The 11,806-nt window shown below is 42.7% G+C and overlaps 1 protein-coding gene across 11 annotated transcripts in view; it reads left to right on the top strand.

The window, feature by feature from the left end:
- Positions 1-1,028: 1,028 nt before the first annotated feature.
- The window catches only part of PLCG2 (phospholipase C gamma 2), a 62,380-nt gene continuing 51,602 nt past the window's right edge, over positions 1,029-11,806 (top strand). For 4 of the 11 annotated variants that reach the window (XR_009208216.1, XM_058422107.1, XM_058422106.1 and 1 more), the window contains exons 1-6: positions 1,029-1,184; positions 1,303-1,389; positions 3,739-3,892; positions 5,852-5,997; positions 7,163-7,520; positions 11,540-11,776. Coding sequence is in view for 10 of the 11 variants with exons in the window: in XM_058422107.1 (XP_058278090.1) it covers positions 11,581-11,776 (196 nt within the window). In the remaining variant the exon portion in view is untranslated. Of the gene's footprint in view, positions 1,185-1,302; positions 1,390-3,738; positions 3,893-5,851; positions 5,998-7,162; positions 7,521-8,051; positions 8,098-8,550; positions 8,822-10,289; positions 10,456-10,817; positions 10,920-11,539; positions 11,777-11,806 lie in introns of those variants that run through there. The other 7 variants (XM_040075465.2, XM_040075466.2, XM_040075467.2 and 4 more) reach the window with 7 other exon arrangements.

Below are 11,806 nucleotides of genomic sequence, written 5' to 3'. Positions count from 1 at the left end.
GTAACTGAGGCTTTTCTGCCACAGCAGTGGCCAAGGTCTTCTCAGCCTGCTGAGAATATCTGTCATAAGTCAGCAGCTCTGTGTGTCCCCTCCCTCTGTGCTGCCACACCAGGGGAAAGCTGCTGGCTGGCACTAACTGGGAACAGGATTTTCTTACTTTTCCTTGATATCCTATAAGGAACCTCTTCTCCAGTTATATTTCTGCATGGTTTTTCATTTTTAGTTTTCTATGTTTTCTTTTCTGTTTTGTTTTTCATAAAATATCTCAAAAAATGAGCTCTGTTTTGCCATATTCAAACTCCGTTTTGCTATAAATATTTGTATTGCATTTCAATGCGTTAAAATTGTGTTTATTTCTAAATAGGTTTATCTACAGGTCTAATTATAAATTCTGATTATTGCTTGCATATAAATCGATGGAAAACCGGAATTATTCAGCTTCAATGTATCCTCTATTTTTAAAATAATAATAAAAAAAATGAGTGCAAATTATCAGTTGTTAACAAAGTGAACCTTCTCTTAATCTATTTCCCTCCAGGGTAACGAACCAGGAGTTCTTTTCTGATCTTTTAAATCCTAGGTTCCATGCTTAAACTGTTTTCTCCTGACAGCACGTGGCTGCACACAAGATAATGATATATATATATATAAATATTATAAATGCATATCTCGAAACGGATGTGAATTTTTCAATTCTCAGGGTTTTAATTATTTTTCATCCTAAGGATTAAAGATATTTGACATGATCCTAAAAGCTCAATGAGCAGAGTCCCTGAGATTCTTAGTGTTTGTAAAAAAAGTAAATTATAAACCCCTTCGATGCAGAAAAAACTTAAATCAGAAAGAAAGGACATCCCAAAAGTTTAGAAACCAGAAGGCAAAGAATTTAAAATTTGCCTAAAACAACCAGAAACTGTTAGAATTGCCGATCTCAGGTGGGGGCATCATTAACACATTGCCAGGCTATTAACGCCTGATGCGAGTGAGTGTGAAAAGGGCTCAGCCCATGAGGATGCTACAAAAGGAGAAAATCATTCTTGCTGGCTGGAAGGGATAGATTTCAGAATTAGTGTTTCGCTTTTTTCTGAGACCTTCTTTTTTTTGTTCTTATTTTTTTTTTTTTTTCCCTGCTAGCAGCAGCCATAACTAAGCTTACCCTTGCGAAGAAGTGAGTGCCATCAAAGGTGACAACTTTTTTTTTTTTTCTTTTAAATTTTAAATGAGCTAAAAGGTGCAGGCTGTTGAAAACTTGATTAGAGATTTTGTATGCTTAAGGAGTCCTAACGGTGTGCTTTTACCCAGGTGGAGTCTAAGAGGAAGAAACCTCCGTTTGACACTGCCTCACTAATCTCAGCAGTGTATCACTCATTATTCTGCACAGGATTAAAGGTAAACTCTGTATTGCTGCTTTTCAGGCTCAGCAGGGCAGATATCCTTTGCAAAAATGGGGTTAAATAGTTCCCCATGTGTGACAGAAAGGTTCTGGAGAGAACACAGTTGGGTTTAAATTACCTGGCAGAGCCGTCAGTGTCCCAGCATTTGTCTTCTCTCCTGTAAAATATTCTGTAGCTTAGCTCCAGGATAAAAGGAGTTTCTTGATCATAAAGGAAATTTTAAAAGCACATTTTTGAAAGAGAAAATGAAAATTTGAAAATTTTGAAAATTACTAGTCCAGTCCAAGAAGAAAAGAGGAAAGAGTTTTTGTATATATGTGTGGCATTTTTATGATCATTATAAGCACACACAAGTCCTGGATGCTAAGCTGACGTTAACGAATATATTTTTAATTGGAGATCAGGCCAAATAAACACTTGTAAATCGAAGTTGCTGGGTTCTTTATTCTAGATGTTGTCTCCTGTTAAATGAGGAGCGTGTTAGAAATTCTCCGTGGAAAGAAAGTTGGTTGTTTTTTGTTGGTTTTTTTTCTCGGTAGAGTTCAAATCTTGTGTTTATTTCTAAAGCATCTCATAGAATGTCTAAGTTCAGATTATCAATCAAATGTTATTGAGAGATGTAGCTAGTGTTTACAAACGTATTGTGTAGTTTCTGAATTTTGCACAAATATAATCTATTTGGGGATGTGGAAGGAATTTTTTTTTTTAATATTATAAGTGAAATAACAGGATTCTACCTATATTCATTTTTATACACACACACACATGCACGTATTTGAGATCAGCAGCCATACGGGTTTGTTGGTATCTACCTGCATTTCTGAAAAATGATCCTTTGCTCTTCTAAACCGAGGCTCTTCTGAAGATACAAATGTAAATTTGCTCCCCAGGATACTCGGAAGTCTGTCAGATCATGGCTGTAGATCACCCCATACCAGCTCCCACCTCGATCTGTTGGCACGCAGCATCTCTAACATTGCACCTTGAAAAGATGCTTATCACAAAAAGTGGAACAGAAGGTTTTGACCCTTTAACATGACTCACTCAGTTATGACTGCAGTGCAGAAAGATAACAGCAGTTGCAAGAGTGATTTGCATTCTATACAAATATACTGATCCTGGAGATATAACCAGATGGATGTTTTTCCAAGGCACAGGCATCTGGAAGGCGTAACCCTGTAGAGTATCTCTCATTCTATCCCTATTCAGAAATTATCACTCAAGGATATCAATATGTTTTCAATCATATTTTGATTTTAGTGAGATTTTGACGTGTTTTTACACAACTGCATCCTTATCTGCATTAGGACCAGCGTGCTCTCGTTACCCCCAGAGAATTCTTGTGCTTTGATTAACTAGAGGGTTTCTCTAAACTTTTCTGATGTAGCATGTGTCAGATTAAAGCTGATCTATGCATGAGTGAGCACAGATGCGAGGAACTTCTCCTCCCTTCCTGTGTGCCCTGAGGGAAGGCCTTGCACAATAATAAATCCCTGCAATCAGCCATGTAGAAAGTAGAGAAAAACCTGGGCTCACTCTGTTTTATGATCCCAGAAAAGCTTCCACCAGCAGTAGCAAAATCAATGTTAAGAAGAGCTCAGCAGAATGGGAGGAAAAAGGAAAATGCCCATGGAGAGAAGCCTTGGTGTGTGTTTTTCTCACACTGTGAGTCCCCCATGGGGCTCCCTGGGATGAACTCAGAGCAGTGGCTGAAGGCTGAGCTCAGCCCCTCTCGCTGTGCCCAGCCTGCCTGAGGATCCCCTCCTAAACCTCTCCAGGCTTACAGGGATAATGAGTGAGAGCAGGAGGCTTAAGCAGGTGGTAACAGAGCCTTTCCTCTCCTCAACTCACCCATGGTGCTACTCTGTAGTGGGAAAGAAATGAAAGGCTGGAAGTTACCTAGGGGGGAGAGCTGGACTGTTTCTTGCTGAGTTACAACCCACTTCATTCAAAACTGTTGTCAAATTTTTTTTTTCCCAGTCTTTCCCACTCAAAATCACATTATTTTTATGAAAGTTTTGTATGTAATTGACTTAAAAAGCACAGGAGGAAAATTTCTCTGGTTTCCTGCAGTTTTCTGCAGTTTTCCTTTTCTGCTGCGGCCTTGTAACATTGGTACCAACACACTGTTGATAGTACCGGTAATGAGCTGCTGGCATTTTATCACTGTGGATGTAGTGACTGTAATATCTAACTCAGCATCTGAAGGTGGGATTGCAGGCCCTTTAAACATACTGGTGTTTTCTGTGGTCAAAGCTGGCTCAAAATGCTGAATAAGTAACTTGTTAGTGTGTGTCTAAAAAAATGCACTTGATGCTTATTTTAAATATTTTTACATTTTTAGGTTTTTATTGAGCATCCCAAACCAGACAGCAGAGTTTTCACTCGACTGGAACTTTTGAAAATATAATTCTGATAAATGAAAAAGTTTCTTCTGGCACAGCGAGCTTTGCTAGGAGGAAATGCTATTCCAAAGTCAGGACATCAGGATTAAACCTGTAAGCAATGTTCTGCCCAAGGCATGTAACTGCTGTGACATCTTTAGCAGACCTCACGCTCTGGGCCTTTGAAAATGTGATATAATTTTTATTATTTTTTAAAATTTAAAAAAAAAAATTAAAATTCTATTTTTTTTTAAAAAAATTGTTTTGACAACTACAAATGCAATTCATTACAGAAATTTTAAGGGACATCACTGTATTTTGTGTATGAGGCCAGTGGGCAGTAACTCCTCAGAAGATATTTTTAAATGCAGATCTGGCAAATAACAAGAGACAGGGTGACTGAACTGAGGAGTAGCTCAACATTTGAGGACTCAGACAAACATTTCAGCAGGCAACAGGCCAGCCACTTACAACTACAACCTCCCTTCCTTCATGTCAGCTTTTCTGCTAGTGACCTTAGGAGTTTACTTTAAGTCAATATTTACTTTAAATATTATGATTAAATGACAATAATTTACCAAGATTAAAATGCAGCTCTGATAAGAACGGAGCCAAGTACACACTAGAACAGTTTCTACAAGAGATTCTCTTCAAGGAGCCTGAGCTCTGTTATGCTGAGATGTGCTGGGGGTGTTGGACCCGTCGCACTCTGTGATGGTGTTGAAGGTGGATCTCCTGTAAAACTCATTACTTGAATTGTGCTGCTACAGCTGGACATTGCTTTCAGAGGTCAACTTCATGCTACAAAGGGCCTTTGAGCGGCTAAAGATGACCCCTGACACCTGATCAAGGCTTCACAGAGTAGCTGAAGCCATTGCCATGAGGAGCTGGGGTGGCACAGGACTGCTCTGCCAGCGACAACAATCACTGGGGGGGACATCCTTCCCCTCTTCCCTCCAGACTGCAGCAGTTGTTGCTATCTCAGCTCTCTGTGAATTCTTTTGACAGGTTTAAAATTGGCTTGAGTCCTGCAGATGAAAGGTTTATAAAGGCAAACTTTGAAAATTAAGTTTTCTTTGTGAAACATCTGGTTATAAGTTTTGCAGCTCTAACCAGAAAATCTAGCTGAGCTAACATACATCTTGCTGAGGAGTGCAGATAGTGTGGTGGTTAGTAAACTCTTTGGCTAGAAAATGTCTGTGACAGTCTTTAAATATTTGTTCCTCCTGCCTAATCGCTGTTTAACATTTCTTACAATTGATGGGGGAAATCTTTTCAACTTCTGTCTTCTACACAAAAGCAGTTTTCTCATTGTAGCTCCTGTGAGGAAGTGGCACCAGTTTTGTGACCAGTATTTATTTATTATATCCACGAGGCTGCCTAGCCAGTCCTGTGCCTCTCTTTCGTGCCTTGCTTTATTCTTCAGGGGAAGCAATCAATGCTTCATTACCAAATATAAGACAGGGTGGGATGTCTCAATGCTGTAATTAAGAGACTCTCAGCATGAACACTATAAATTCCCTTTCTGAGGGATTTATGATCAAAATGCAAAACTATACTCCTAGCTGAAAAACTCACTTTTCAGATCTTATGGTATGAATCGTGATATTTTAACAATTCAAGGTGTCATTAAAAATTATAAGAAGGAAGTTAAACTGAAAAGAAAAAAGAATAAAGGAAGGAAGATTTTATTCTAGTGGTTAACCTTCTTCCCTTTAAACACACAGGCTTTGCTGGGGCAGATTCTTCAACTCAGAGAACTAATTTTCCCACACCTCTCCTCACTATGTATCTACAGGCTTTTTTTTTTTTCCCTATAAAAAAGGATTGGAGATGTCACCTGATAGTTATCTGTGACTATGAGATCCGTAATCCTTACCGGAAATTATGTTGTCTGCCTGGAAGGTCTCATTTTTGAGGTTTGGTTGCTGGACAGCAGAGCTGCTGATTCTGATAATAAATCTATTGGGATTGTGAGGAAGTCTGAGTACTCTTATTTCAGGTTTAGTGAATGTGCTGAGTAACAGCTGGTGTTTCTAAGAGTTACTCTTTATTTATTGGTTTGGTTTTAAGGATTGCTTACTCCATCTGAGATTATGTTACATCCAGCAATTTACAGGATTCAGTGTTATGATCCCTACTGCAGCTATGACTCTCTCCAATATATGTATTTTCTCTGGCTATATGGTGACTCTTCAGCTTTAAGAGCATTTTATCAGGTAAGTCTAAGGTCATGCAAGAAACGTTGGGAATGGGTAGGTTTTATTTGTCCTTCCAAAACACCAATGAGGCACAACCACAAGTATGTCCAGACCAAAGTTTTTCTTTGCAGCAGTGTTTTAACTATGGCAGCACAGCTCTAAATACCATAAAAGATTAGCACTCTGTGCCTGTGTGGCTTCTGGGTTGTTCAAGGGTGGTTCCTGTGCTGAAGCTGTGCCATATGACTCGTGAGGAGACTGTTGGTACCTGGCCAAGTGAAGCAGAACCAGGAGGGGCTGCTGGGGCTGGTATTTGCTGGAACTTGGATTCACTGACAACGGACCCAGACAACTCCTGGATGTGACAGCTGACATTAAGTGAATACTGCCATCTCCTGCTTGGAAAATGCCCAGGATCACCTGCACCCTTCAGCTCTCTCTGGTGTGAATGGATGTTTGGGTACCAGCTTCTGCAGCTGGGGAAATGGGCTGCTTGGCTCTTGCTTTTTGTCACTGTTCACATAATTGCAAAGGCAACTTCAAGATGACACACTGAAGACTTCAAAGATGAAGGGCTGAAAATAATATACAGCAGAGACACCATGGTGTGATTAATAAATGTTCTGCTATTCTCCTTCATTTACTACCATGGCTCCTGTTAGATGTTGTTCTGTGAATTTGTAACTGAGTCAAATGTTATAAAGAGGTGAGACATCTGGAAAAATGTGAAAAGTCTTCACAAGATAGCAAACAGTGATAAGATTGCAATGACTACCTTTTTGTTTTGCATTTAAAATGAACCACACCTTTCCCAGGTACTGGGTTTTCTTCCTTTTGTGGTGGTATATTTTGAATGTGTTCCTCAGTTCTTTTCCGATAGGTCATGCTTATTTGAAACCTTTTGGTAATTTTGACCTTGATAAAGGCTTGTTAGTTTACATTTAGGAAGAGTTTCCCAAATTGTTCCCACAGAAGAGCTGGACACAATTGACATTTTCTTCTCCTTCTGTGTAGCTAGGGAGTATTTTTGGCGGCATTTGGTGCAGAACTCCATTGCAGTTATCATTTCGTTTCAGTACTTTCTGCGCGTACAGGGTGAAAGTATTAATTAATGTTTGACTATTGCTGAACCACTTATAATGCTGGCTGAAATTATAGAAAACTATTTTCCCTCTCAATATAGTAGATTCGTCTGTTGAAAGACCCTTGTGCCAGCCACCAGTATTGGAAGGAGGGGAGATGAAGAATTATCTCCATGAAACTTATCAGCACTTGGGAATCAGCATTTGGAATACAGGACCTGCCACTGTAACGCAGCACAGCCCTTGCAGAAATGGCCAAGATCTTCCCTGCAAATGTTGTTGCATCCCTGGCTTTGGTTTCTGAGCATTTGTTTTGGTGTCTGCTGAACTGGTGTGACCTGTTCCCTGGGATGACCTTGTATCCTGCCTAAGGGTGTAGGAATATCCCACCGATTTATCAAACTGGTCTGAGGCAAGACCAATACATCAAGTTGAATGGCTGTACCTTCAAGCCCCAGGGTAAGCAAGCAAGGATGCCGTCCTACCACTACTCTTCTGAATCCCAACCTGATAAATACTTTCAGAATTTCCGCTCCTAAACTGACGCGCGATACTATTGTAGCGGATCACTCGGAGTCAGTTTTAACTTGACAAGGCAACTCCACCAACAGTGAAGCTGCACGGCCTTTTCCTAAAGCTCAGCCACCTTCCCCAGACGAGAAGAACATCAGCTCGGAGCGTCGGGACAGCCCGCCCTGGCGGAGGGGACACGGCGCCTCAGGAGGCGGCTGCGAGGCCCTGAGGGGACCGTGGCAGCCGGGACCTCGCCTCCCCAGCAGCAGCGGGGCTGGCAGAGGGACGGGGCGAGGAGCCCCGAGGATCCCGGCCCCGCTCCGGCGCTGAGGGGGGCGCGGCAGGGCAGGGCCGGTGCCCCGGGGCTGAGGGGAGCCGTGGGCGGCCGCGGGGTCAGGTGGCACCGCCCCTTCCCGGTGACGGCAGAAGCCGAGCCCCGAGCGGCGCCGCGGGACAGCGGGACGGCAGCGGCAGCGCCCGCACTGCCCCGCCGCCGCACGGAGCCCCCGCCGCCGCCGCGCAGGTGAGGGCGGCCCGGCGGCAGCAGCAGCAGGTGCCGCGGGGCTGGGGCGGCGTGAGGGAGGCTCTGGGGAGGGCGGGCGGGGGATGCGCGGGGAGCGGGGTGAGGCGAAAGGTGAGGGACGGGCGTGCCAGGGGCCGGCGGGCGCTTGGGCTGGGGAGGACGAGGCAGTCTGGGCGTTCCCCGAGGGGGCCCTGCCACCCCGCACCTTGTGTCTGGCCGGGCCCCGCCGTAGCCCAGCCTGACGGAGAAGAAGGAAGGAAACCTTGGCAGTGTGGTAGCGCCTGACAGCAGCGCAGCCGTGCGCGGCCCTGCCCGGGCTGAGGGCCCGGCCTGCCCGGCGCAGGTGGGCACTGTCTTGCGGCGGTTCCGCTCCCCTGCTCGCCCCGCCCGGCCGCAGGGCCCTGCGGACAGCAGCTGCATCGAAAGGGCCCTGCGTCGATTGTCATTAATTATTAGTGCTGCGGCGCGCTGCTGTCACTGCTGGGTGTCCGTCTGGCGAGGTGATGTCCTCAATCCAAAGGCAGAGCTCAGGGCAGAGGATGCAACAAACTTTTTGCAACGTCCAGAGCGCATGGGAAAATTTAGAAATTGCCTGGAGAGAAACTTTGGACTGCAATTCTTGGTTAACTTTCTGCATCTGGAAAGCACCGGCTGTGTCATCTGGGTGAAATTGTAACAGACTATGGATTCATCCGTGGTTATCTGAGATATTCTTTGCTAGCTGGTACATTTATAACTTGCCTTTTCTAGTTTTTCCTCTCTGTGTTATCACAAAGAGAGTTGCGAGCTGTACACTGGGTCTTCCGCAGAGAAGGGTCTGTTTCTTAAAGTCTGAAGTAAATGAAGTAAAACAAAGCAGACGGATAGATTAAATAGATTTTTTTTTTTTTTTTTTTTTTTTTTTTTTAATGTCCATGTTCACTTGGTTACTTGCAGTGTGTCTTTTAGACTTTTTAGTCCAAATCAGTCAGGCTTTTTCAGTTAAAATCTATCAGAACAGGTCTTACACAAACAGTAACCAGTGATGCAGGTTTTGCATATGGTACAGGACACTTCCAAAATTAGCTCTTGTAATTCCTACAGTCAAAGGGAGGGAGTCATGTCTGTGTTGAAGCTAGAGCTTGTGGCACGTTTTGGTGATATTAACTCATTTGCTGAGTCCTGTAAGTGATGCTGCTGGATCTTTCCAACTTAGGTTTAAGCAACTTTTCAGCAGACGAGCAGTGATGCTTCTATTACACACAGCATCTTGTAGTTCACACTCTGCTGGGTTAGAGGCATCCAGGTAATGGGGTGATAAAGGTCACCACTGAATTCTGCTGCATCAATGGGTAGAAAGATTGTTAATTCAGATAACTGTGCAGTGATGGGTGTAAAGAAGGCTGAGGGGCACCTGTGGGTGAGTGTAAGACAACTCCTGATGTTGAAGGTCTAATGCCAAGGGCTTTTGATAGTTCCTTTACTATCAGGCAGCTCTCTGTGATGTTACTCTTAAACTGGAGCAGGTAGCCAAAATAGTCTGGGAGTGGTCAGTTAGGTTGATCAAATGTTGCAATATTCTTTCCACCTTAGGTCAAAAACTTGGCTTTTGATTTAGGAGTTAATTTAGATGAAATCCACTGCTTTCTCTGGTTTCAGGAGAAAGAGCGCCTTTAAAAGGGGAAGTGCAGTATATTATATTCAACAGAAACTGTTTAAGAAGCCACCTCTGAGAGGCAGTTCCTTTCTGCTACGGGAGTTATCTCTCAAAAAACCTGCTGCGTTGCCCTTTGTTAAATAGCTGTATTCAGTAACTTCTTTACTTGTTTTTCTAAATGATATTTAATTTAACAACTATACCTTGTACTGTATAAGGCAGAACTGATGTATATTTTTTATCATCTCTTGAAAAACTATACTAATTTAAAAGTTCAATTTTTTATTACTCAGTTTAGTGTTGCAGAAATACTTAAACCTTGTCCCAGATCACAGCACATTTGTTTTATTATAATTCTTAAAAGAGCAAAGTGAGAAGACAGGATTTCTAGGGTTTTTTTGTCAGAAAACAGACACTGTTCAAAGACTTAATTTTATTTTTTTATTTTTCCCTCCTTTCATTTCTTGTTTTAACAAATCATTGTAGCAAGATGACCATGGCTGTCTTTTTAGATTCAGGCCTGTCATAATTTAAATGATTATCTGATTATCTTCAGGTCATCTAAAAGGATCAGTTACATTATGGCTAAAAGAAAATAATACTCCATTTTTTAATACTCTAGCAAGCCATTATAAAACACAAAATAATGTGTACAATGTTTTGCAAACCGTGGAGTAGTTCCTGCTGTAGAGCTCTTCAAGGTCACACTTGGCAGTGTAGAGGTAAGAAGGGACTCTTGTGGATTCTCTGTTAACTTGGGGGAAAGAAAAAAAAGTGTTTATTGAAGTGGTAGAATTCAAAAAGGGATTGGAAAGATTGCACCCAACAGCTTCAAAGTCAGAGAGATTGCTCCTAGAGCAGCTGGTGGCATGATGTTAAAAGGCAATTTAGTGCTATTAATGAGAGGGAGCAGCAAAGAGCAGTCAGGAGACAGTGACACGGGGTGAGGGGGCGAGGGCTGGCAGAAGTTACGAAGGGGAAGCGAAAAGTGCCACGGTCGAATTAGCCATGAACACGGAAACTGAAACTGCTTGTGATGGAGAGCAGTGGTCTGAGGAGAGAGGAAGAGAAGCAGAGGAGACGCCGTGGCTGGTGGCTGCATGCACAGAGCTTCTTTAAACCTGTCTTGCTCGGGGATGGCTGGGAGCTGTGTGACAATGATACTCATTCATGGGTGAAAGAGCAGGTTGCAGACCATCCTGTTTGTAAATAATCTCACTGACGAGTAATCAGGCTCGTAATTAGCTGATACAGTGGCGTGGGAGACCAGAGAGCACAGAAACTTGCTAATATCTGTGCACGTCCCTCTTTTGGCTGTTCTGTGCCAAGATGTGTCCCAAGTGTATGCACACAAATATCTGCCACCCAACACTGTGGGTAAGAAAAGGCAGTCTGTGTAGGAGAAACAGACACATGAAGTTTTAAAAGTGCAAAAAGTGATGTTTAGATGTTGCCAGCAGTTCAGTGTTGGTATTACTCATGTTTTCCCTTCATTACAGTTCTCAAAAGGACAGTTACAATGCTTTACATTCTCATGTAGGTCTCATCCAGGTTTAAATTCTAATACAGTGCAAGAGTTTACACAAGCTGATGTTGCTGGAACTGCCCCCTGTGAAGGCTATTTGTACCTCCTTGCAGGATAAACCAGCAAGAGTTAATGTTGGCCCTGAACCTGCCTTGCATTTGCATGGGCAGGAGTCTCTGTTAGGTATCTAACTACATAAATGTGATCTTTAAAGAAATGAAAATGCTGTTAGGAATATTGAATTTTCTCCCTTTTCTTCCGCATATTTTTTTTCTCTATAGGACACTGAAGACCATAAAAGTTTGATTAAAAAGAAAAAAAAATGCCCAGGAAGAATATAGACTATGGAGTGCTGCCTGAGTATGAGAAAAGCCAGATCAAAAGGACCTTGGAATTGGGAACTGTTATGACAATATTCAGTCTTAAGAAGAGCAGCCCTGAAAGAAGGACTATTCAAGTCATAATGGAAACCAGGCAGGTAGCATGGAGCAAGACAGCTGACAAGATTGAAGGTTTCTGTGAGTATTTGCAGTGTGTACCTGAACTTG

The sequence above is a fragment of the Hirundo rustica genome, chromosome 11 (genome assembly GCF_015227805.2).
Source record: "Hirundo rustica isolate bHirRus1 chromosome 11, bHirRus1.pri.v3, whole genome shotgun sequence".
NCBI lineage: Eukaryota > Metazoa > Chordata > Aves > Passeriformes > Hirundinidae > Hirundo > Hirundo rustica.
The sequence above is the reverse complement of the archived record's forward strand: the minus strand, read 5'-3'. Positions and strand labels throughout refer to the sequence as shown.